The sequence below is a fragment of the Oncorhynchus mykiss genome, chromosome 10 (genome assembly GCF_013265735.2).
Source record: "Oncorhynchus mykiss isolate Arlee chromosome 10, USDA_OmykA_1.1, whole genome shotgun sequence".
NCBI lineage: Eukaryota > Metazoa > Chordata > Actinopteri > Salmoniformes > Salmonidae > Oncorhynchus > Oncorhynchus mykiss.
The window spans coordinates 77951129-77977054 of NC_048574.1; the positions used below are offsets into that span (position 1 = coordinate 77951129).

General features: G+C 48.3%; 3 protein-coding genes across 6 annotated transcripts; all 3 read right to left on the reverse strand.

Moving 5' to 3' along the window:
* Positions 1-230: 230 nt before the first annotated feature.
* On the reverse strand, positions 231-9949 carry LOC110497206 (unc-93 homolog B1, TLR signaling regulator). 4 transcript variants are annotated; one of them, XR_005034234.1, is made up of 14 exons: positions 9799-9949; positions 9234-9365; positions 7821-7962; positions 7519-7672; positions 6889-7050; positions 6617-6746; positions 6368-6461; positions 4811-4935; positions 4456-4638; positions 3758-4031; positions 3296-3414; positions 2780-2902; positions 2133-2492; positions 231-1978 (listed from the first exon to the last, which is right to left on the reverse strand). XR_005034234.1 is itself a non-coding variant. In XM_036934050.1 (13 exons), exons 1-13 carry the CDS (start codon positions 9799-9801, stop codon positions 2235-2237), a joined length of 1899 nt encoding a protein of 632 aa, XP_036789945.1. In that variant the 5' UTR covers positions 9802-9949; the 3' UTR covers positions 231-2234. The 4 variants fall into 4 exon arrangements, 2 of the variants coding, with proteins under 2 accessions (XP_036789945.1, XP_036789946.1); XR_005034235.1 differs by having other exon boundaries at positions 231-1747; positions 2078-2492; XM_036934050.1 differs by having other exon boundaries at positions 231-2492.
* Positions 9950-10339: 390 nt separating this feature from the next.
* Positions 10340-12551, reverse strand: timm10 (translocase of inner mitochondrial membrane 10 homolog (yeast)). Its single transcript, XM_021573209.2, has 2 exons — positions 12307-12551; positions 10340-11585 (listed from the first exon to the last, which is right to left on the reverse strand). Exons 1-2 carry the CDS (start codon positions 12375-12377, stop codon positions 11393-11395), a joined length of 264 nt encoding a protein of 87 aa, XP_021428884.1. The 5' UTR covers positions 12378-12551; the 3' UTR covers positions 10340-11392.
* LOC110497207 lies at positions 12401-15734 on the reverse strand. The gene is made up of 3 exons (XM_021573205.2): positions 14415-15734; positions 13774-14141; positions 12401-12536 (listed from the first exon to the last, which is right to left on the reverse strand). The coding sequence occupies exons 1-2, from the start codon at positions 15082-15084 to the stop codon at positions 13774-13776; spliced, it is 1038 nt and encodes a 345-aa protein (XP_021428880.2). The 5' UTR covers positions 15085-15734; the 3' UTR covers positions 12401-12536.
* Positions 15735-25926: the final 10192 nt, after the last annotated feature.

Sequence of the window (25926 nt, forward strand, 5' to 3'; positions counted from 1 at the left end):
TATGCTTGGATACACATTTAGCTGTTGTCATGGAGTCAGCTCACGGGGATCCAAATAAAGATCAAGTCTTATAAAATAAGTGAATCTTTTTTTTTGTTAATTATATCTTTCCGGCTTACTTACAGTGCAGGAGTGACTTTTTATTTAACTAAGCATATAAGGTGTTCACTTTTATGAACTGAGTTTCCATGGTGATATTAGTTGGTCTTTGATAACAGAACACCCACATCAAGAGGCACAAAACCAGCTTTATACTCAGAAAACAACTTCAAAACAGTCATAAAAAACAATTACAATCAATTTATTCTCATTATAATTCATGACTATAATTAAACTTTTTCAAAATCATTGATAACATAAAATGTAGGCCACTCAAAACACCTGAGCTAGGAACCATGACAACACAGCTGACTAACAATACAGTGATACTGTTGAAATACAAAGGCTATGTCCCAGATGGCACCTTATTCCCTCTATAGTGCACTACTTTTGACCAGAGCCCTGTATGTGCCCTGTCAAAAGTGCCTGTGATGTACCTAACTTCACATATGTTTCAGGTGTCTATACAGTATGGGTGAGTCCGAAATGGCAGCCCATTCCCTATATAGTACACTACTTTTGGCCAGAGCCCTAATGGGCCCTGTTCAAAATGAGTGCACTATATAGTGAATAGCGTGCCATTTGGGCCATACCCCATGTGATCATGCACCGGAGGGAAACTGGTTTATATTTGAAGTGGAGTAAATAACTTCTTCCCTTTTCAGTTGTGTTATAAGAAACCTTCGAAACTGAATTCCTGTCCTCTCTCCATCCTCTTTCCTTCTGTGTAAAATCCCCTGTTCTTCTCTTTCCTCCTGTACAGCTCTGTTTTATCCTCCTGTACCGCTCTGTTTTATCCTCCTGTACCGCTCTGTTTTATCCTCCTGTACCGCTCTGTTTTATCCTCCTGCACCGCTCTGTTTTATCCTCCTGCACCGCTCTGTTTTATCCTCCTGTACCGCTCTGTTTTATCCTCCTGTACCGCTCTGTTTTATCCTCCTGTACCGCTCTGTTTTATCCTCCTGTACCGCTCTGTTTTATCCTCCTGTACCGCTCTGTTTAATCCTCCTGTACTGCTCTGTTTTATCCTCCTGTACCGCTCTGTTTTATCCTCCTGTACCGCTCTGTTTTATCCTCCTGTACCGCTCTGTTTTATCCTCCTGTACCGCTCTGTTTTATCCCCCTGTGGATGAACCTCTTCAATTATGACTGGGCTTATTATCTATATATGTCAATCCCCCTCTAGGTGCATGTCTACAGCCTATACATACAGTATTGTCTGCGTTCCAAATGGGACCTTATTCATAGTGCACAACTTTTGACCAGGGTTAAAGTTCGGGGTCAAAAGTAGGGCACTATGAAGTGAAAAGGGTTACATTTGAGACACACCTGTTTTTTCTCTTCTTCTGATTCAACTCCTTTCCTTAATCTGCACTGATGTAAGAGAGCTGGACTGGGGAAAGTACCTAGAGGACAGCTAGAGGATACCTAGAGGATACCTAGAGGACAGCTAGAGGACAGCTAGAGGATACCTAGAGGACAGCTAGAGGATACCTAGAGGACAGCTAGAGGACAGCTAGAGGATACCTAGTGGACAGCTAGAGGATACCTAGAGGACAGCTAGAGGATAGCTAGAGGACAGCTAGAGGATACCTAGAGGACAGCTAGAGGACAGCTAGAGGATACCTAGAGGACAGCTAGAGGATACCTAGAGGGCAGCTAGAGGATAGCTAGAGGACAGCTAGAGGATACCTAGAGGACAGCTAGAGGACAGCTAGAGGATACCTAGAGGATAGCTAGAGGACAGCTAGAGGATACCTAAAGGACAGCTAGAGGATACCTAGAGGACAGCTAGAGGATACCTAGAGGACAGCTAGAGGATACCTAGAGGACAGCTAGAGGACAGCTAGAGGATAGCTACAGGACAGCTAGAGGACAGCTAGAGGACACCAAGAGGATACCTAGAGGACACCTAGAGGATAGCTAGAGGATAGCTAGAGGATACCTAGAGGATAGCGTGAGGATAGCTAGAGGACACCTAGAGGATACCTAGAGGATAGCTAGAGGACACCAAGGGGATAGCTAGAGGACACCTAGAGGATAGCTAGAGGACACCAAGAGGATAGCTAGAGGACACCTAGAGGATAGCTAAAGGACTCACTCTCTCTCTGTCTCTCTAACTATTTTTTGCTCGTTCACTCCTTCTCTATCCCTCTCTCCTCCTCTCTCTCCTCCCTTGCCCCTGCTTGCTCATAATCATCGTCTCGCCTCCTGCGCCGACCCCTAGCCCCTCCTCTCCTCTCCCTGGTCGAATCAGAGCCCTGCGACCCTGCGTCTCCGCCAAAGTCCTCCCTGATCACCTCCTCCTGCTGCTCTTCATCATCATCCTCATCACTCTCCTCCGAATTCGACTCATCTGAGTTTTCCTCCTCCAGGTAACGATAACCTTTGACCTGAGGAGTAAGTGACACAGTCAACATTATATTACATTACAGACCAAACATGTCAATTGATGACTTTGTGTCATTATCGAAGACACATTGATATTGCTCTTTTAATTGTCTTTATTGCCAATGCCAAACCTTAAACAAAGACTGTTTCATTTCAGTGTTCTGTTTTGCTTGTCTTTATCACATTACTAGTGAAGGTGATATTTTCACTTTTCTCTCCAGCCAAATGGTATTTTAAAGATTTTTTTTTTAAAAACATAGCAAAAAATTTACAGATTGTGATAGGTTACCTTGTGTTTGGGGCGGGGAATGCGAGGCAGTCTGAATTGCATGTTCTTGGCCAGGCGTCGCTCCATCGTCCAATAACAGAAGCACGCCAGCAGCAAGATGACCAATAGAATGGAGAGTTTGGCCTGAGGAGGAGGGACCAGGAATGAGAAAGGAGAGAAAGAGAGGAGTGAAATAAGCACTTTAAATTAATCGTTTTTACACTTGTTCTAACACACGGACACACACACGGACACACACACACACACACACACACACGTGGACACACACGGACACATGGGGACACACACGGGGACACACACACACAGGGACACACACGCATGAGGACACACACGGGGACACACACGCATGAGGACGCACACGGGGACACACATGCATGAGGACACACACGGGGACACACACGCATGAGGACACACACGGGGACACACACGCATGAGGACACACACGCATGAGGACGCACACGGACACACACACGGGGACATGGGGACACAGGGACACACACAGGGACACACACATACCCTCATGATGAGTCCAGTCCACAGGTAGACTATGAAGATGGCGATAGCCTGCCACCAGTGATATATGGTGTAGACAAAGTCCAGTCTCTCTTTATCTTCATACAACATACCCAGGAGAACTGACAGACACGGAGAGAGAGAGAGACAGCGGAGAGTGGGGGGCAGGGAGGGGGGGTGCGGTGGAGGGGGGTAGATAGAAAGAGAGCAAGAGAAAGAGAGGAGGGCGATAGACAAGGGGGAAGAGAGAGTGAGAGAGGAGGGTAGTAGAGAGGGGTGGTAGAGAAGGGGGGTGCGGTGGAGAGGGGGGGGGGTAGAGAGAGAAAGGGGAGGTGGAGAGGTGGAAGATATGAGAGAGAGGAGACATAAATGTTGGAAATGATTAAGTCTGAACTAGGAAATAAAAGAGTTTGTGTGTGTGTGTGTGTGTGTGTGTGTGCGTGTGATCATAGTACTAAAACTCACTGCTGAGTCCAGTCTTATTCAATGCAGACCCCATTCCCCAGAGGGCAATCACCACCAGCAGGTAAGGCAGTTGATCAGGTGAGCGTGGAGCCGGGGACCAGAACAGCAGGAACACCAGCAGAGGACCGTGGATCACAGCGCCCCCTAGCAGAGAGACGTAGCGTGGCAGCCTGAGGAGGGACAGGGACAGGCAAGAGAACAGGGAGCAGGACAGACCATAGACCATCACCAGGAGATACAGCCACTCCAGACCCACCGTACACACACCATACGACTGGGAGGGGGAGACATGAGGGTAGATTAGAGGAGAGACAAAGACAGGGAAAGTAGGAGAAAAGGGGGGTGAACAGGACAGAGAGAGAGAGAGAGAGAGAGAGAGAGAGAGAGAGAGAGAGAGAGAGAGAGAGAGAGAGAGAGAGAGAGAGAGAGAGAGAGAGAGAGAGTGAGTGAGTGAGAAAAAGAGAGTGAGCAAGCGAGAGAAAGGAGAACGAGAGAGAGAGAGAAAGAGGACGAGCGAGAGAGAGGATAGAGAGAGAGAGGAGAGATTGAGCATCATGAATATAGCTGCCCTCCAGCAGAATGTCCACACTAGGTAAAGTGACACAGTAGGTCTGTGAAAGCTACATGGACAACATTCAGACTCCAGCTACGACAGTTACTAAGTTACTAAGTTACTAAGGACTTCCTGTAATGACTACCAGAGTGAGTCCGGTGACAGAGAAGAGTGAGTCCAGTCCACTGTAGATGAAGAAAGGGATGAGGAGTCTCAGCCTGTAGTCTCTCAGGTGTTTGAAGGGCAACTGGAAGATGTTCCCCCAGCCGATACTCCTCAGATCGATCTCCTCTGTGGGGCGGTACGCAGCCCCGCACACCGCCAGGAACTACCGGTAAAATACAGTGAACGACTGTGGGAAAGCAAGCAATGGACTCTGGGTAATCTCGGAGGGTGTTGTATTGATTGTTGGGTGAAATAACGCTAGGTTGTTAGGATGATCATTTTAGGTACGCGTGTACACACGTGTCTTTGCCTGTGTGTGTGTGTGTGTGTCTTACGATGATCATGGAGAGGAAGGCGGCCCCCATGAGAACACTCTCCACCTGGATGAGCAGCAGGGAGCGAGGGAGGTGCTTCAGGACAGTCCTGTTGAAACCCTCGATCATACCACTGCCCTCCGCACCTGGGGAGGGGGAGGAGTTATTAAAACCACCAATCATACCACTGCCCTCCGCACCTGGGGAGGAGGAGGAGTTATTAAAACCACCAATCATACCACTGCCCTCCACACCTGGGGAGGGGGAGGAGTTATTAAACCCACCAATCATACCACTGCCCTCCGCACCTGGGGAGGGGGAGGAGTTATTAAAACCACCAATCATACCACTGCCCTCCGCACCTGGGGAGGAGGAGGAGTTATTAAAACCACCAATCATACCACTGCCCTCCACACCTGGGGAGGGGGAGGAGTTATTAAACCCACCAATCATACCACTGCCCTCCGCACCTGGGGAGGGGGAGGAGTTATTAAACCCACCAATCATACCACTGCCCTCCGCACCTGGGGAGGGGGAGGAGTTATTAAACCCACCAATCATACCACTGCCCTCCGCACCTGGGGAGGGGGAGGAGTTATTAAACCCACCAATCATACCACTGCCCGCCGCACCTGGGGAGGGGGAGGAGTTATTAAACCCACCAATCATACCACTGCCCTCCGCACCTGGGGAGGGGGAAGAGTTATTAAAAGAGAGGAGTGGGGAGGGGGGATGACAGAGATTGAGGTGCACGAAAACAATGCTATTAAAACCATAGATCCTGCTTCTCCCCTGAGAGTCAGGGTAAGGAAATGGAAGTTAACAGACTACTGGTCAGTTTACCACAGTGTTTAACCTTGTACAGATAATAACAGACTACTGGTCAGTTTACCACAGTGTTTAACATTGTACAGATAATAACAGACTACTGGTCAGTTTACCACAGTGTTTAACATTGTACAGATAATAACAGACTACTGGTCAGTTTACCACAGTGTTTAACATTGTACAGATAATAACAGACTACTGGTCAGTTTACCAAAGTGTTTAACATTGTACAGATAATAACAGACTACTGGTCAGTTTACCACAGTGTTTAACCTTGTACAGATAATAACAGACTACTGGTCAGTTTACCACAGTGTTTAACCTTGTACAGATAATAACAGACTACTGGTCAGTTTACCACAGTGTTTAACATTGTACAGATAATAACAGACTACTGGTCAGTTTACCACAGTGTTTAACGTTGTACAGATAATAACAGACTACTGGTCAGTTTACCACAGTGTTTAACATTGTACAGATAATAACAGACTACTGGTCAGTTTACCACAGTGTTTAACCTTGTACAGATAATAACAGACTACTGGTCAGTTTACCACAGTGTTTAACATTGTACAGATAATAACAGACTACTGGTCAGTTTACCACAGTGTTTAACGTTGTACAGATAATAACAGACTACTGGTCAGTTTACCACAGTGTTTAACGTTGTACAGATAATAACAGACTACTGGTCAGTTTACCACAGTGTTTAACCTTGTACAGATAATAACAGACTACTGGTCAGTTTACCACAGTGTTTAACGTTGTACAGTGTGTGGTTGTAGTCACTAAGGAACTGGTGGAGGAAGAGGCGCTGGGGGAACTCTGCAAACACCAGGCTGAGCTGAGAGACACAAAGAGAAACACAGCCAGACATCAGAATCCACACACACACACACACACACACACACACACGCACGCACGCACACACACACACGGCAATGCTTAACCGATATATCACTCATTGACTGACAAGTGACTCGACCAATGGCAACATACATGGAAGATGATGAAGAACACGGATTGGAAGATGATGACATAGCGATGACACGCCCCCTTGGGTAGTTTCTTCTGTTCCTGAACGTGATCCTCCTTATAGTTCACATACTCATAGTACTGTTGTGCCATCCTGAGTGTGTGAGAGCGAGAGAGACAGAAACACAATAAAACAGTGTGATTAACACTAGGTAGCGAAACACAACCCGACATAAACACTGCAACCCTGGTCTGTGTGACGTTGATGTGTGTGTCTCCATTCTCCCCTTCCTAACCTTGTGATGTAGTTCCCTAACGACGCCCACAGCGGGACAATGGCTGCACCAATGGCCACAGCCGATGGTACCAGGGTGTAGTATCGCTCCCAGTAATTGGTTGAGACGAAGAGAGCGTAAATTCCACTTGCCAGAAACATCATCCATTTGGTGCCCAGAAACCTGAAAAAGAGAGAAAGAAAAAGAGAGAAAAAGAGAGAGAGGATCGAGAGAGAGAGGATCGAGAGAGAGAGGATCGAGAAAGAGAGCGAGAGGATCGAGAGAGAGAGGATCAAGAGAGAGAGAGCGAGAGGATCAAGAGAGAGAGGATCGAGAGAGAGAGGATCGAGAGAGAGAGCGAGAGGATAGAGAGGATGAGAGAAAGAATGAGAAGAAAGCAGGAGTATGTGTGTATACCTGATGAGTATGGGGGTGTATAACAGGCCTATGATGGGTATATATATATATATATATATATATATATATATATATATATATATATATAGTATACCTGATGAGTATGGGGGTGTATAACAGGGCTATGATGGGTATATATATATATATATATATATATAGTATACCTGATGAGTATGGGGGTGTATAACAGGGCTATGATGGGTATATATATATATATATATATATATAGTATACCTGATGAGTATGGGGGTGTATAACAGGGCTATGATGGGTGTAACGTTGATCCCCATCAGCATCTTCTTGTCGATGTCCTCCAGACCCAGGTTACCATACTTCACCTCCCTGTACGTCTCATCATAGTGGAGGATCAGCTGCATCTGCAACAGGCCTGCAGACACACACACACATACACACAAAAACATGCACAAAATGGAATACAGGCATATATGAGTAGAGCTCAGACAGACAGACAGACAGACAGACAGACAGACAGACAGTCAGTCAGTCAGTCAGTTAGACAGACAGACAGGTGTTACCCATGTAGACGCTGTATATGATCATGCCCCCGACGCTGGCCCCCAGGACGTTCTTCACCACGCCCAGCTTCTTCCTCCTGTAATACTTCTTCTCCTCCTCTTCCTCATCGTACTCCGGCTGGGGGCCCAGGAACTCCTCCATCTGGGGAAGGGGTGAAGAGAGAGAGACAGAGAGGTGAAGGGAGGGGGATGGAGAGAGAGAGAGAGAGAGAGAGAGAGAGAGAGAGAGAGAGAGAGAGGTGAAGGGAGGGGGAGGGAGAGAGAGAGAGGTGAAGGGAGGGGGGAGGGAGAGAGAGAGAGAGGTGAAGGGAGGGGGGAGGGGGGACAAGGGAGGGAGAGGGAGAGAGAGAGCGAGAGGTGAAGGGAGGGGGAGAGGGAGAGGGGGGACAGGGGAGGGGGAGGGAGAGAGAGAGAGAGAGGTGAAGGGAGGGGGAGAGGGGGGAAAGGGGAGGGGGAGGGAGAGAGAGAGAGAGAGAGAGAGAGAGAGAGAGAGAGAGAGAGAGAGAGAGAGAGAGAGGGGTGAAGGGAGGGGCAGAGGGGGGACAGGGGGGAGGGAGGGAGAGAGAGAGAGAGAGAGAGAGAGAGAGAGAGAGAGAGAGAGAGAGAGAGAGAGAGAGAGAGAGAGAGAGGTGAAGGGAGGGGGAGAGGGGAGGGAGAGAGAGAGAGAGAGAGGTGAAGGGAGGAGAAGAGGGGGGACAGGGGGGGAGAGAGAGGTGAAGGGAGGGGGAGAGGGGGGACAGGGGAGGTGGAGGGAGAGAGAGAGAGAGAAAGAGAGAGAGAGAGAGAGAGAGAGAGGTGAAGGGAGGAGAAGAGGAGGGACAGGGGAGGGGGAGGGAGAGAGAGGGGGACAGGGGAGGGGGAGGGAGAGAGAGGTGAAGGAAGGGGGAGAGAGAGGTGAAGGGAGAGGGAGAGTGGGAGGGGGAGGGACAGGGGAGGGGGAGAGGTGAAGGGAGGGGGAGAGGGGGTACAGGGGAGGGGGAGAGAGAGGTGAAGGGAGGGGGAGAGGGGGGACAGGGGAGAGAGAGGTGAAGGGAGAGGGAGTGGGGGAGGGAGAGAGAGAGGTGAAGGGAGGGGGAGAGAGAGGTGAAGGGAGAGGGAGTGGGGGAGGGGGAGAGAGAGAGGTGAAGGGAGGGGGAGAGAGAGAGGTGAAGGGAGGGGGAGAGAGAGAGGTGAAGGGAGGGGGAGAGAGAGGTGAAGGGCGGGAAATACAGGGTTGTTAGTGTTGTAGTTATATTTTTTTATAATTTAATTTTTAATCATTTCAGAGAATAACTAATAAGACAAGAGAGCACACTAGCATAACAAACCAAAAAAGTGTGGAATGCTCCTTAAAAATCACAGGATATTGCATTGTAAACATCGGTAGCAAAGTTGAAAAAACATTGTATTTTCATGTTTTTTTTCACACAACACCTGTCCTTGAATATTCCCCTGAGGACCGTCGGGTAACAGGTCATCAATGTTAATGTCGCCATTAGGGGGCGCAACAGGCGACTCCGCCACAGCCTCGCGGTACACGTTCTCTTCCGCATCGGCCTCCGCCATCTGTCGGACGATACAGAGAACAGCAGTAAGCACATGAAAATTGAATTTCTTTTCACACTTCAATTAAAATAGACTACTAATGAAGTACGGTGTAATAAACGTTTAAAAATGACGTTTTAACCATGGGGGAATATGGTTGAGTTGAGCACAGTGGCTTGCTGCTTCATGATCAATCATTCAAAGACCAAAGAAATACAACTATTATTCCATTATCAAAGAATACATAAATTGATAATTAGATTGCATTAAAACGTTTTGACTTCTAAAACAGTGTGACCAAAAAGAACACAATTTTAAATAGTGACCATCTACAATGGCGGACAATACTTGTAACTTGAATATATAAATATTTATGAAAACAAACCTTTAAATCAATGTCGTATAAAATACACGAGTGCGCGATTCAATACATGCAAAGATGTCATTCACTCACCATTATTATGTCAGGATCGGAGTCGTTCTGTCGCCCTTCAGGGCTATTGTATTGTCATGTGCACGAATAAAACTGCGTATTCTTTCTTTGTACCCCCGTCGCGTACTATTGTACTTGCGCTTCTCCTTTCTCGTGTTAAAGCGCAGATCCCAAATTAAAACTTTCATTAGGGAAACGAAACTCCGCTGTGTGCTCACTTCCTCTTTTTAATCCTATCCATGTTCGTCTTAAAGCTACAGAGCATTTTTAGTTGCACGTTGTATTAGATTAAAGCGACAGAATATATTTCGTTTTAAGTTGTATTTAGTTATATGTACGCGATACGCATGGTATACATCGTCCTACGAAATGTAGGTTCCATCTGAAAAAGCAACGTGCAGTGGATTGACTGCGCTTGTGTGTTGTAAAGTCAATATGACCCTTGAAATTGACAGTTGATTTTATTTGCAATGGGAGGGAGCTTTCAAGAAACTGAGGGAAACGTCATACAAGTCTACTAAGTAAACATGTTTGAGATTGAACACCTTATTTTCCTGCAATGTTTAACATTGAATAAGGCTAATACATCCCAAACGGTACCCTATTCCCTATATAGTGCACTACTTCTGACCAAGGACCAGTGTGCTCTGGTCAAAAATAGTGCACTACATAGGAAAAAGGGTGCCATTTGGAACATAATTATAAGTACAGTGTTATTGTATTACTGTGAAGAAAATACAGTGTAGAATGTATAACTAAAAACTAAAATATATACTATAACAATATTTATTCAGATTTAAAACAAAAAAAGGTTTTTAAAATGTCACAAAAGAAAACTTTGTACAACATTAGCACAGTTTCAACATGAAGAAAATACAAAGCCAAATGAACAAACTGAGACTGATCAAAATGTAAAGAAATGACAGTCAGATAGGCATGGTCCTCGTTTTGACTACAGCAGTGTCTCCATCTATTCCTACGGGACAAGGGCCCGTACTCATAAAGCCTAGATCAGCACTCCTACTCCGAGACACTGATATGAGCCCAACGGGTGTCCTTCATCATTTGAGACAGGTGTATTAGTCCAGGGCTAGAGCAGAAAGGAGCATCTCCTAATGGTTTGGCTTGAAGAATACTGCACTATGGAACAATGAAAGCATTTTGTTAAACATTATTGGGGGATTTCTCAATTCATCATCACTTCTGACACGCCCACATAACTAAAAAGGGCTACACACACAATGCTGAGAGAGCACTGATTGGCTGAACAGAAAACAGTTAACTATGCACATTAGTGTCTTTGCTGTGGTAAAAAAAAAAGATCTTGGCTCAAACCACAAGTACAACCACTGTTCACACAAAACAGGCTTCATCCATCCCAATTTCCGCTCCACACCGTAATCACAAACCTTCCTTTCAAGCATCTTGCTCTTTAAACACACCCAACCCACTCTGGACGGCAACTCCATCCCCTCCATAAGAGCCATACGTTTATTAAACCCACCCCATCGCTCCATCCTACCCTATCGCTCCCTCTCTCTATCCCTCCGCACAGAAAGCATGGTAACCCTAGCACTAACCCACCCCCATCCTTCCCTAAAAATATATATATATATTATTGTCCAATAGCGTTCTTCCTCATCATCTCCTCGTCCTGAACGGAGAGCTCGGTGAGCTTGCGGCCCAGCCTCTCGTGTAGATCCAGGTACTTGGCCACACAGCGGTCCAGACAGACCGCCTCCCCTTTAGACAGCTCTGCCTCCTTGTAGTGGGGGGGCACGCACTTCCTGTGGCACGCGTTGGTCATCCTGCGAGGAGGAAGATGGAGAGAAAGAAGAGGGCGTTAAGACCTTGTAGATTACGATAAAGATGAGGGCTGTATCTCAAGTGTCTTTTCCTTTTTTCCATGTCAAAACCTTAGAAGGCAAGAGAGGAGAGAGGAATGTCAGGAGAGCATTGGGATGAGATCTCCAGTGCTCTCCTCGCTTCCCTCTGATGTTTTGAGGAGGAGGAGGAGACAGGATGCGAGAAATCAAAATCTCCATGTATGTGCAAGGTCATAGAACTCTTCATTCTGATTATGTTATGAAAAGTCAATGTGTCCACTCCTAGTTGGCAATATAACTAGCTAGCTAAATCAGTTCCATTTGAATGAGCTCTAAATAACATGACTTACTTAGCTAGCTAACTAGGGATGGTCTTCCCGTTGTTTTTGCTTATGCATGTACAGCAATGTAGTCGAGTGTGTGCGTTATACAATAGTACACTATTCTAAATCGATTGATTTTGTCTGACGTTCAGTAGCAAGACAGCTAGCTAACGCTATAAAGCTAGATAGCTAGCCTGAGAATCCATCTAACATTATGTTTTTAACTCACCACCAAAAAGCTAAATACGACAGTCAAAATTAGCTGACTAGCTACATGCAAATGCAGCGTGTTACACTGTAATTAGCACATTCTAGCATTTCAGTGGAGAAAGGACGTTAACTGGCTAGCTAACATTCCATTGCTAGTTAGCCAGTCTTACCGATTGTACATATCAGCCATCATTTCCACTTCTAGTTCCGCCGCCAGTTGCTGTGCTTTCTCTGGGTCCATGTCTGCGTTGTGTCCGCTCCAGACCGTACTCTCTCCAAAATCGAACCGTCCAAACGACCACTCTCAGCGGCCAACAAACACACCCGACCACCGGCTTATTTAACCTTCAGATTGAGGAATACACGTGTGTTGTTCCTTCCCTCTCAAGAACCACTTCCGCTGTCAATAAAGATGCGCATTCAAACCATTCAAACAGCTGTCAAATCAATGGGAGTTTTTAATATTTTTCCAATGCATCCTTGATCCTTCACTTTTACGTCATGATTGACACAATAAATCTGATAAGAAAAGATTGCTGTAAACTATTTACAAGAACCCTACTTATCCTGCCATGTTCAGTGAGCAATTCTTCAAGGGAGGTAGAAAGTAAGGATGCATTGTTAAAGTATTGGGACTAGGCCTCCTAGACAGCAAGTGACAGTCCATTCTCATTATGGCCCCAACAGAACATCAAACAAACTCCTTTTTGTTAGAACACAGATTGCTTGACTGGGAGGCTAGAAAATTGTAATTGAATGTGAGCAAACATTGAGCATGAGTACAAACATTGAGCATAGTAGGCAAAGTTAAATGTTTACTTCAATAGCTAGGTTTAAGCAAATACAAAATGGCTGTGCTTGGGAAAACAAATCTATTAGACAGCTGTGGTCAATAAAGCCATTTTAATACAACACAATTATTATATTTAAATGACAGGCCTTCTTTCTAATTTACAAAGTTATACAAACAATGAAGCTACAAATAATAAATAATAATAATAAAGAACTTGTCAAAAGTGGCAGATGTAAACATATTTAAGTGCTTCTGATTGGACACTGACTGATTCTGAAGGTATAAAAATAACCAGCATGAACACCAGGGTCCAGTATTAACCAGCGTCTCAGAGTAGGCCCTGTTACTCATTATGACTTGAAAGGAGAAACTGATCCTAGATCTGCACTCGTACTCTGAGAAGCTGTCAATACAGGCCCTGAAATGTAACAAAAGAGTAGCTGCGTTTGCCGAGTCTCTAGTCTAGGGCTCATAAGGCACTCTGCTGAAGAACAGTTACAACAAAAACAACAACAACAAAATCACAATCAACAAAGGTTTTTTTTTTTTTATATAGCGAGACCCTCATTTTGTGAGTTAGTCTCATCAAGTCAGTGTGGAAGGTTGGGGCTGCTCCGATAGTTAACAGTGTGGAGAGGAGGAGCGGGGAGGTTGCTTAGGAACGGTAGCCTTTCTTCTCAAGAACACACTGTTTAGAATCTGTGGCAAATAACAAACGTTTCCAATGAAGAACACACAAATGTAAAGCTAGCCTTTCTGTTGAAGAATACACACTTGCGTTCTCCAATTATTTTTTACTGGATTCTAAATTAACACGTCCCTAAGAGTACACCATCCCACTTACTCAGTCCGTTTCCTCTCCCATCACGTCTATCTCTTCTTCCTCGGTCAGTTCTGTGACGCCTTGCTCAAGTCCCACTCCCCACACTCTTGGTCGCACATCCGGCGACCACTCAAGAACGTCCACCTCCACGTCCTCTTCCTCCTCTGGCTCCCAGCTTCCTGTTGACCCCGTGGTGACCCTTCGTGATGTCAGCGTGAAAGGCTCTGCCTCCAGAGGGGTCGGAATACTCACGTCGGCCATCTCGGGGGCAGCGGTCGCCATTTTGATTTTCTGAGGGAGGTGGATTTGGTTGTGGGTGATGCCTCTGAAGCTGGCCATGGTGGAACTCGCTTGGTCCACTTCTCTGGCGCCGGGAACCTCTTGCCAAGCTACGAATAAAGAAACCCATAGTAAACATTTAAAAGAGGTAACATAATTAAGACTATTTAAGCTCAAACTAGATTAAAATATGAAAAGCAACTGCCAGTAGCGATCTACTACTACAATGAGTGTACAAAACATTAGGAACACCTGCTCTTTCCATGACAGACTGACCAGGTGAATCCAGGTGAAAGCTATGATCCCTTATTGATGTCACCTGTTAAATCCACTTCAAAATCTCCCTCAAAATTGAAAAATAATTCAGGTTCAAATTGATTTACCTGCATCAGGATACATCGTTGGACCCATCTCCTCTACATCTATCTCCTCCTCTTCCCCACTCACTTCCTCAGCCCCGGCGTAGCCCAACGTCTGCTGGACCTCATCAACCACATCCAACTCCTCGCTGGAGATCTCCATCTCCAAATACCCATCCTCCATTTTCTCCTCCACCTCTTGGATGATCAAACTTCTCCTATACGCCTCCACCACGGATCCTTTTCCCTTTTCGGTCTTCTTGTTTGTCTCTGTAGACGAGTCTGTTTCCCTCTCTCTGTTCTCCTTGGAAACCAGATATCTTCCATCCTTGTTGCCTTTGTCGCTCCGATGAGGATCCACCATTTCCTTTGTCCTTGTCATCGATAAAACTGACAAGGTAGCCAGCTCCTCTCGGAGTTTGAAAAAGTCTCCTGACGCATCCACGTTTTCCCCGTCTAAAACGTTTTCTCTGTTCTCAAAATGTTCTCCATCCTCAACGTTTTCTCTTTCAGTCTCTTTGTAGATGAGATCTTGATACTCCGTCTCCTGTCCACAAGTGCTGCTGTCGTGTCCTCCATCTTTTTCCTCTGGATGGTCGCTCTCTGTTCGGTTGGTCTGATCGTCATTATCAACGGTTGGTCTAATGGCCGACTCTCTTTCTAGAGACTGGGAGGAACTTGTGTTTTTGTTCATCAGTCTTGATTCATTTTGACCGTTGTCACTTTCGTTGGGTTTCAATAATTTTCTTTCACTTTGTTTCTGAACTTCAGTTTCACTTTCTTTTGTCTCCTTGCTTTTGGTGGACTTCCTCGTCTTTTGGTGCCTGTGCTTCAGGAGTTCTTGGAACTTCTTGAGACACACAGTGGGTGCCCGACCCTTGGAGGGGGTCCGCTTGACAGCAGGGGGTCTCAATGGGTCTCTGTCTGATTCGGTCTCTCCAGATCTTTTTGGACTGGAGTTCTGTGGATGACCCGACGGCGGGGGTTGCAGAATGGTTCCGGTTCCAATCCCTGAACAGTTGGAAGGAACTTGCTCTTCATGGGTACTGGGGGAAGTTGTCAGCGAGCTAGGCTTTTGAGCAACTGTTTTAGATTTAGACAGCACAGGTAGTCTCTGGAACAACTCTGCTCTCTCTCCTTTGCCGTGTCCCTCCCTGAGCCTCACCCTTTTCCTGCACTTCTTTCGCTTGTCGTCCTTTCCCTGTGGTTCCCCTCCTCCGTTCTCCTTTACCTGTGGGTCTCCTCCTTTTTCCTTTACCTGTGGTTCTCCTCCTCCTTTCTCCTTTCCCTGTGGTTCTCCTCCTCCTTTCTCCTTTCCATGAGGTTCTCCTACTTTCTCCTTTCCCTGAGGTTCTCCTCCTCCTTTCTCCTTTCCCTGAGGTTCTCCTCCTCCTTTCTCCTTTCCCTGTGGTTCTCCTCCTCCTTTCTCCTTTCCCTGTGGTTCTCCTCCTCCTTTCTCCTTTCCATGAGGTTCTCCTCCTTTCTCCTTTCCATGAGGTTCTCCTACTTTCTCCTTTCCCTGAGGTTCTCCTCCTCCTTTCTCCTTTCCCTGTGGTTCTCCTCCTCCTTTCTCCTTTCCCTGTGGTTCTCCTCCTCCTTTCTCCTTTCCCTGCGGTTCTCTCCCATTTTTCTTTCTCAGCGGTTCTTCTCTTTTCTTTCTCTGGGGTACTCCTTTTACTTTTTTATTTTTCTGAGGTTCTGCTTCTATTTTCGTTCTATGCGGTTCTCCTTCTCTTTCCTTTCCCCGCGGTTCTCCTCTTTTCTTTCTCTGCAGTTCTCCTCCTCTTTCCTTTCCCTGCGGTTCTCCTTCTCCTCTTTCCTTTCCCTGCGGTTCTCCTCCTCCTCCTCTTTCCTTTCCCCGCGGTTCTCCTCTTTCCTTTCCCTGCGGTTCTCCTCCTCCTCCTCCTCTTTCCTTTCCCCGCGGTTCTCCTCTTTCCTTTCCCTGCGGTTCTCCTCCTCCTCCTCCTCTTTCCTTTCCCCGTGGTTCTCCTCTTTCCTTTCCCTGCGGTTCTCCTTCTCCTCTTTCCTTTTTGTGCTCTACAGCTTCCACGTCATGGATGCCCGTTGTCATGGCACTGGTGGGGAATAAGCCACCAGCCTGGGAAACCTGTTTTTTTCCTGGTCGTATCTTACGGGGGGGTCTACCACGTTTCCGTTTCGGGGGTGGTGTTGGTGGGATTTGGAGCAGTCCAACTGCTTTGGCCAGAGCTTGAAACCCGGAGGAGGAGGGACTGGGAGTTTCAGAAGACATGTTGGACTGCTTGTCTTCTTGGTGAAGTTTTACTGGGGAGCAGCTCCCGGCTGCGGTCCAAACGTTAGGAGGGCGTTTCACATCTCGATCCCTAGCTCGGAGCACCCTTACTGGGTTCCCCGTTTCACTTCCCAGCACCTTTGTTCCTTCTGGAGGTGGGTTGGCTTCCTCCCCAAGGCTGGACAAAGACTTTGTGGAGGTGTTGGAAAGGTACCGTCCTAATCTTTCTCTCGCTAAGACATTGTTGGTTGACAGACTGACAGAGCAGAGGCTTATTTTCACTTGTCCGTTCTCAGTCTTCATTCTGTCGTTGAGTTTCACCCTTTCAGTCCTCACTAAAGGACTATCTTCTATCTTTGTAGAGACGTTGCGTTTCCTCTTTTTCCGAGGAGGCTCTGGGGTCTCACTGTCCTCTGATTGTTCCTGCTCCGCTTTCAAACCCCCCTTTCTCCTCACACGGATTCTCTTCCTGTGTTGACTCCAGGTTTCATCTTCCTGTCTCCTCTCTGTCTTTGCTTTTGGTGTCTCAGTCCTTCGCCCCTGCTCCGGCTCCAAACCCTCCTTTCTCCTCACACGGATTCTCTTCCTGTTACTGTGGGGCTTCCAGGTTTCATCTCCCTCTCTTCTCTTCGCCTTTGCTTTCTCAAGCCTTCGCCCCGTAGTGGTGGTCGCGACCTTCTTCCTTTTCCTCTCCTCCTCGTCCTCTTTTCCGGTCAGCCTTGCATTGTTGCTAATGCTAGCCTTGTATTGACCATCAGTCATCTGCTCGGAGTTGTTGCTAATGCTAGCCTTGTATTGACCATCAGTTATCTGCTCAGAGTTGTTGCTAATGCTAGCCTTGTATTGACCATCAGTTATCTGCTCAGAGTTGTTGCTAATGCTAGCCTTGTATTGACCATCAGTCATCTGCTCGGAGTTGTTGCTAATGCTAGCCTTGTATTGACCATCAGTCATCTGCTCGGAGTTGTTGCTAATGCTAGCCTTGTATTGACCATCAGTTATCTGCTCAGAGTTGTTGCTAATGCTAGCCTTGTATTGACCATCAGCCATCTGCTCGGAGTTGTTGTTGGATTCCCACGGCAGCCCAAGGCATTTTTTAGATTCACACAGATTTCCTGGGGAGCGTGGAGAGTGGATCATGGAGCTCAGTGGAAACTGTAGTCTTCTCGGAGTGCAGCAGAGCCAAGGTGGTAGCTTTGACAGCTGAGGGATTCTATGGAATGGAGTTACAGGATGCCGGAATGGGGATTTAAGGAAGGGTTTCGCCGGAGATGGTGGGGGTAAGGGTTCCGGTGAATTTAAGGGTGAGAGACATTTTGGCAGGCGTAGCTCTTCCCAATGTGGAGGAGGGGATTGGGAAGGCTGGGTTTCACTTCCTGGAGACAGCAGTGAAAGGAGTTCTGGGAAATGTAGTCCTCTCCAGGGAGAGGCATCTGGTGGGCATGCTGGATGTTGTGGTTCAGAAGCATCAGTTTCAGAGGGCGGTAGGAAACCGGGGGTGACCGAAGGTTCCTCTTCTTGTGGAACTTCCTGATTCGTACTGGCCTGACTCGGACTCTGACTTGGAATGGCCTCTCTATTCATATGACTTGGAGTAGTGTCTCCATTCACTTGACTTGGAGTAGTGTCTCCATTCACTTGACTTGGAGTAGTGTCTCCATTGGTCGACAGACAATCCGCAGAGGACAGATTACAAACATGTTCTCTGTATGTCGACGGAACGCCCGTCTGGGCAGAACCCTTCCAGAACCCTGGATCTCGGTCCTCTTCCCCTGCGTAAAGTAGAGAGGCCTGGCTCTGAGGAAGGGACTGGTGGGGAGGCCTTGGTGAAGAGCCTGAGTGGACTGGCATGATGCTGCTGCTGCCACCACATCCAACCACCAGGCTCTTGGAGTTCCGGTTCTGGAGTTCCTGGTTTTGAGAGTTCTGGAACCGGCTCAGGAGTTCCTGGTGGTTCTTGGCGTTCTCAGAGGAGCACTGGACACCTGAACAATAGGAGGCCCAGTCAGAGGAGTAATCATTACAGGAGAAGTGGGGGTGAGGATGAGAGAGGGGGGTGGAGGGGTGATAGGTGGAACATTGGTGAGGGGTCAGAGGTTGTGGGTCCAGGTAAAGGTCAGGGGTGACGGTGCAGGAGGTTGTCGTGGTGACAAAATGGGAGGAGGTGATGGAGTAGAAGGCTTGAGAGAGAAAGACAGAGAGATAGAGGTCAGCCTGGTGGTAGCTAAGTGTGGGTGTTAATATCAATCTATTGTAATGGATGACACGTGAGATAAGTGCAAGCAATGCTGTGAGTAATTGAGGAAGGGCAAGCATTTAAAATGTACATGACTGATCATACATAGACTAAGTCAGTGTTTCTCAACTCTGGTCCTCCAGTACCCCCAACAGCCCAACTCTGGTCCTCCGGTACCCCCAACAGCCCAACTCTGGTCCTCCGGTACCCCCAGCAGCCCAACTCTGGTCCTACGGTACCCCCAGCAGCCCAACTCTGGTCCTCCGGTACCCCAACAGCCCAACTCTGGTCCTCCGGTACCCCCAACAGCCCAACTCTGGTCCTCCAGTACCCCCAACAGCCCAACTCTGGTCCTACAGTACCCCCAACAGCCCAACTCTGGTCCTACAGTACCCCCAACAGCCCAACTCTGGTCCTACAGTACCCCCAACAGCCCAACTCTGGTCCTACAGTACCCCCAACAGCCCAACTCTGGTCCTACAGTACCCCCAATAGCCCAACTCTGGTCCTACAGTACCCCCAACAGCCCAACTCTGGTCCTACAGTACCCCCAACAGCCCAACTCTGGTCCTACAGTACCCCCAACAGCCCAACTCTGGTCCTACAGTACCCCCAACAGCCCAACTCTGGTCCTACAGTACCCCCAACAGCAAACCTGCTTCTACTTGTCAACTAATCATCGAGCCCTTGACAAGTTGAATCAGGCGTTTTTGTCTGGGGCTTCAACACAAATGTGTGTTGTTGGGGGTACTGGAGGACCGGAGTTGGCCTGCTGGGGGTACTGGAGGACTGGAGTTGGGCTGCTGGGGGTACTGGAGGACTGGATTTGGGAAACACTGACCTAAGTCGCTAGAAAGCCTTACAACATAGTTAACAAGGAGCCTGTTTCAGATTCAAGGCAGCAGGCAGCCTAGGGTTAAGAGCGCTAGGCCAGTAACCGAAAGGTTGCTGGTTCAAATCCCCAAGCTGACTAGATGGAAAATCTGTTGATGTGCCCTTTAGCAAGTCACTTAACCCTAATTGCTCTGGATAAGAGCATCTGCTAAATGTAAAGATGACGTCTTCTCAGATGTAGATACAACAGTAGAGAAAGGTGGTCAATCACATAACATGTTACAAAACATACCTGTTTCAGTCGACGACGCATCATCACTTCCTGTCGCGTAGCCATGGGAACACACGCAACGAGAAGCCGAGCCAACGGCGCTGTGCCTTGCGTGGACGGGATGCGAGCAGGAGCAGGCCGACGGTCTGTCGTGGCTTTGGAGATGGTGGCGTTGGTCGCAGTTCCTATCCAGAACCACAGGGGGCAGTATGTTCAACCCCATCATGATGTCTTCCAGCATCTTCTCAATCTGCTCGTCCGATTCCTCTACCTGCCGGCCAAAACAGGAGGACCACAGCGGATATACGTTGTTAACCTGGATCATTTTCAAATGTGTGGTTGAATTGTGTTTTTTTATTTAAAATCGTCAAATAAATGAAGGTACCGGAGGCTGGGGCAAGGCGAGCTGTGGTTCATGTGCTGGGTGTGGAGTCGGATGATGGGTGGAGCTGCACTGTTTGAGGGAGGTTGACTGGGTGGTGGTGGTTTTGGAGGTGGGGTGGGGGCGGGATCGGGGTGGAGGGGTGAGGAAAGCTGTGTCGAGGGGAGAGCACCGGGGGAGGGCTGGGGACTGGGGCGGGGGGAGAGGCTGTCGTGGTAGTTGTCTTGTCCTCATGCGATCATGCGTTTCCTGCCGTGACAGAATAAAAGGAGACATTTCAGAACACTTAGAGAAGATAAACCACATGGCTCCATTACATTTATATACTAACGTTTACACACCTATTCTGTCTTCAGCAGGGTTTCATCTGAACAGGGTTTCAAAAGTCATGTTTAGGAAATATATATTTGAACTGTTGTGCTGCTGTTTTGACAGCTCAGGTGAACTTGAATAATGGACAGGGTATTCAGAAACCCCTCGATGGCTTCCTAACATGGTAATGGCTATTCACTGTATCAAAACTCATGGGCAAAAATGTTCTAGAGTGAAAATGTAGCCCTCAAATGAATCTCTTACTTTGCTGACTGACAACAATCAGTTAGAATGGCATTGGGAGTATTAGAACAGTTTCATCATTACTGTGTCACTCACCTTCTTCAGAGCAGCGAGGACCAACTGCCTCCGACCAGGTGAGATGGTTCCGTCCCTCTCTTGCCTCTGACCAGGTGAGATGGTTCCGTCCCTCTCCTGCCTCTGACCAGGTGAGATGGTTCCGTCCCTCTCCTGCCTCTGACCAGGTGAGATGGTTCCGTCCCTCTCCTGCCTCTGACCAGGTGAGATGGTTCCGTCCCTCTCCTGCCTCTGACCAGGCGAGATGGTTCCGTCCCTCTCCTGCCTCTGACCAGGTGAGATGGTTCCGTCCCTCTCCTGCCTCTGACCAGGTGAGATGGTTCCGTCCCTCTCCTGCCTCTGACCAGGTGAGATGGTTCCGTCCCTCTCCTGCCTCTGACTAGGTGAGATGGTTCTGTCCCTCTCCTGCCTCTGACCAGGTGAGATGGTTCCGTCCCTCTCCTGCCTCTGACCAGGTGAGATGGTTCCGTCCCTCTCCTGCCTCTGACCAGGTGAGATGGTTCCGTCCCTCTCCTGCCTCTGACCAGGTGAGATGGTTCCGTCCCTCTCCTGCCTCTGACCAGGTGAGATGGTTCCGTCCCTCTCCTGCCTCTGACCAGGTGAGATGGTTCCGTCCCTCTCCTGCCTCTGACCAGGCGAGATGGTTCCGTCCCTCTCCTGCCTCTGACTAGGTGAGATGGTTCTGTCCCTCTCCTGCCTCTGACCGGGTGAGATGGTTCCGTCCCTCTCCTGCCTCTGACCAGGTGAGATGGTTCTGTCCCTCTCCTGCCTCTGACCGGGTGAGATGGTTCTGTCCCTCTCCTGCCTCTGACCGGGCGAGATGGTTCCGTCCCTCTCCTGCCTCTGACCGGGCGAGATGGTTCCGTCCCTCTCCTGCCTCTGACCGGGCGAGATGGTTCCGTCCCTCTCCTGCCCCTGACCAGGTGAGATGCTTCCGTCCGTCTCCTGCCCCTGACCAGGTGAGATGCTTCCGTCCGTCTCCTGCCCACTGACCAGCTCCCACAGCTGTTAATCAATCAAATGTATTGATAAAGCAGTTTTTAGATCAAAAGAGTGAGAATAAGGGGTTTTACATTAACCCGGCCTGGACTCCAGACAGCAAGCAGAGGCACACATTAGCAAAGAAAAACTCAACATCCACCCTATTCACTACACAGTGCACTACTTTTCACCAGGGCCCAGGTCAAAACTAGGGCACTATTTAGAGAATCGGGTGCCATTTTGGACACCCCACCTACCTGTCCCCTGGTCCTCCTCCTCAGCTTGACCTTGATGGAGATCTGAGTGTCCTCCAGCCTCTGTCCGGTCAGCCACTTCCTCCCAACCACACCTCACAATCACATCACATCTTATTTACAGTGCAGTTATACACGGCAACACACTTTACAGTACATGACACAGATACAAATAAACAACATGCTAAATATGAGATTCAGAAAATAACTAGAAACCCCAAAGGATGTGTAAAATAACTGTCATCCCCTCATACCTCTCTTCTCCAGACACTCCCCTGTTCCTCCTTCCTCTGCTCTCCCAGTGTGTGATGTCAGCTGCTGCTCCCTCTTCTTCTCCATCCTCCTCTCCGTCACACCGTTCTCCGCCACAGAGCATTCTGGGACGGCACTCTCCTCCCGGGGTGTCGTGGGGTGGTCTGAATCGTCACTTGGGGCGACCATGTCACCGCTCAGGACACCAGAGGACAATGAGAGGTTTGTAACCTCCGGTTCGGAGGTCCGAGGGTGGGTTCTAAAGGGAGCTGTTCCACAGTTGACCGTTGCTTTGACGCTGGGTGGGGTGGAACTGGGGTGTGAAGTGGGGGTCATAATCTGGGGACTCAGGGAAGGGGGTGCCGTGTGAGTTGTGTGCTGCTGGCCTTCACTGCTGCTCTGGACTAGTAGGAGGGGTGGAGGTGAGGGTGTAGGGAGAGCGTCAGGGAGAGGACTGAGGAAAGTCATGTAAATACCTTCATTACAGTCCACAGTCTGTGTCCCCATCTCCACCAACACCCCCACCTGTGTCTCTCCTCCCTCCGTCTGCACCCCCACGTCTCTGAGACTGCACCTCCTCTCCTCCTCCCCCTCTCCCTCCCTCCCCCGGTCCTTCCACCCCTCCACCAAGCGGCCTATGCCCAGCTTGCAGGCAGCGGCCATAACCTCTTCTTGTTCCATGGTGCCCTCTCCCTCCAGCTCTCCGGAGTACAGGAGATCCACCAGCTTCAGCAGGGTCTGGGCCTTCACAGCCTGGAGCTTGAGTGGCCATCTCTGCCCAGCCGGGAGGGGGGATGACTGGTTGGACAGGGCATTGGACAGGTAGGGGCTCAGGGCAGCCAGGATGCAGCTGTGGGCCGGGACTGACAATCCTGTGGGAAGAGAGAAATGTGACATCATTAGCTACATTTATAATGCAGGTTAGGAAATGTGATGAAGGCCTACTGGGGTTTATGTGTGAAATAAGGGCATGTGGAAGGAGAGGAAGAATGGCAGTTGGATTTGATTGATCCATGTATTTACTATCCTCAATCTAAACCTCATTAGGTCTCCCTAACGTACATCAATAATTTGGTTACTTTACATCATTTCATTACTGTCCCTCCCTCCCCCTCTCACCATCAGTCTATAGCAGGGTATCACAGTAGAGATCAGTGGAGGCTGGTGGGAGGAGCTATAGGAGGACAGGCTAATTTTAATGACTGGAATGGACTCCAATGTGGTTTCCATGTGTCTGACACCGTTCCATTGATTCCAGAGTATGTGAGAGGAGCGGGCCCAATGTGACTGGAAGGTGGAGCGAGGGGCCCAATGTGACTGGAAGGTGGAGCGAGGGGCCCAATGTGACTGGAAGGTGGAGCGAGGGGCCCAATGTGACTGGAAGGTGGAGCGAGGGGCCCAATGTGACTGGAAGGTGGAGCGAGGGGCCCAATGTGACTGGAAGGTGGAGCGAGGGGCCCAATGTGACTGGAAGGTGGAGCGAGGGGCCCAATGTGACTGGAAGGTGGAGCGAGGGGCCCAATGTGACTGGAAGGTGGAGCGAGGGGCCCAATGTGACTGGAAGGTGGAGCGAGATTCCCAAAGGCTGGAGGGTCGGCCTTCTCGCCCGCTCCACTTTCTCTCCAGTAGTGCTCACTTCGCCAGCTCAGGGCGTGCCCGGCCCAGCATGCATCTGTAGTCTACTGGTGTGCTGCTATAGCCCCTTGCTTTAGCTACTGTCATGAAGTTCTCTAAATATTGTCATAAAGAAACTGATCAAACACACAGGTGCCAAATCAAGGTGACTTACAAAGATGAGGACCAAGAGCAAGAGAGGGATGACGTTCTGTCCACAACTAAAGAATCATTGTGGAATCTGAAAAGACACATATCCCGAAAGCATGATGGGGTACTTACTATGTGCACATGCTAACATAAAGTGGGTATCTAATTAAGTGTGTCATTGTAGTGAAGTATTTATAAACTACAAATCACTGTTGGGTAAGGGCTTGTAAGTAAGCATTTCACGGTAAGGTCTACACTTGTATTCAGCGCATGTGACAAATAAAGTTAGATTTGACATCTCTTAAAAGTTTAGTTCATTTTCGTTCTATTATCTACACAATAGGCCATAACTGATTTTGGCCAAACAGGCCTGCCATATCCCCACGTTCAAAGAGCTTTCCATTTTGATTGCGTTATTTTGCAGTCTCACCATCACTACCCTCCTCCCTCACCATCAGTCTGTAACAGGTTATCACAGTAGACTGCAGTCTATCCATCACTCCCCTCCTCCCTCACCATCAGTCTGTAACAGGTTATCACAGTAGACTGCAGTCTCTCCATCACTCCCCTCCTCCCTCACCATCAGTCTGTAACAGGGTATCACAGTAGAGACTGTTGTGCTTCTGTCTCTGTAGTTCCTCCAGGAGCCTCAACTCAAAGCCAGGCAGACGGTACCTCCACATCCTCCTCTTCTTGGCCTCCACCCTGAGAGGGAGGGGTGGGTTGGGGGAGGGGGTATTGGGTAGAATGGAGAGGGGGGATAGAGTGGTAGAGGAGACAGAGGAAAAATGGATGTGGGGAGAAGGGGGGAGGCAGTGGGTAGCACAGAGAGGGGGATAGAGTTGTGGGGTTTAGAGGATAGAAAGGGATGTAGGGGAAAATGGGGGAGAGATTTAAATGACTGCAGATTGTTCTGACGGTATACAGCATTTGACGAAGTGAAACAATGGTAAAACCGGATTTTCATTAATTGTCTCAAAATGTCGTGCTTGGAGAAGACTGGGCTGAAAAGACAAGGTGTGAAGTTGGTTGTGAGATGCTACGGGCAGCAACAATGTCATACTTGTTTGGACCAGACAGCATCAGATAGATGGCCTGCACGTAGAGAGACAGAGGGGCGCTGTTTCGCTCGCTCGGATGCTTTCTCCTGTGATATCCATTCAGCCTCTTGCGAATTTAAGGACAATTATGAAACACAGAAATACGAAAATGTAAAAAAAAAATCTTGGGTAATCCTGGCTTCCCTTGGCCTCCATAAATACACAACACCGGGGTGAGTGGCTAGTACTTTACATTTGGTACTCTTTTGTCATGTATTAGTTAACACATTCGTTTCATGACTAGAATAAAAGAAGTTCAGCTATTCGTATCACTTGTTAGTCAGTGCTTTTGCTAGAAAAGACCGCTTGTTCCGTTGGAACGCTTGCAATTCAAAGCGTGTTGTGGGCGACCTCCACTTAAAAGACACACTGACAATAGGCCTACAATCAAAAACACAAATGTTAATGTGTTGCATTAGTGCACGTTCATTTCGTTCTCAAACAACTGCAAGTGTGGTACAGCTTTCTATGTAATTAGTTTAATATGTATACTTTTCAGCACACTCTTGCCGGGGAACTAGAAACGAAGAAAGTCTGGTGACGTTAGCTAAATGTGTTAGCTGGACGGCTAGCTAATGCAC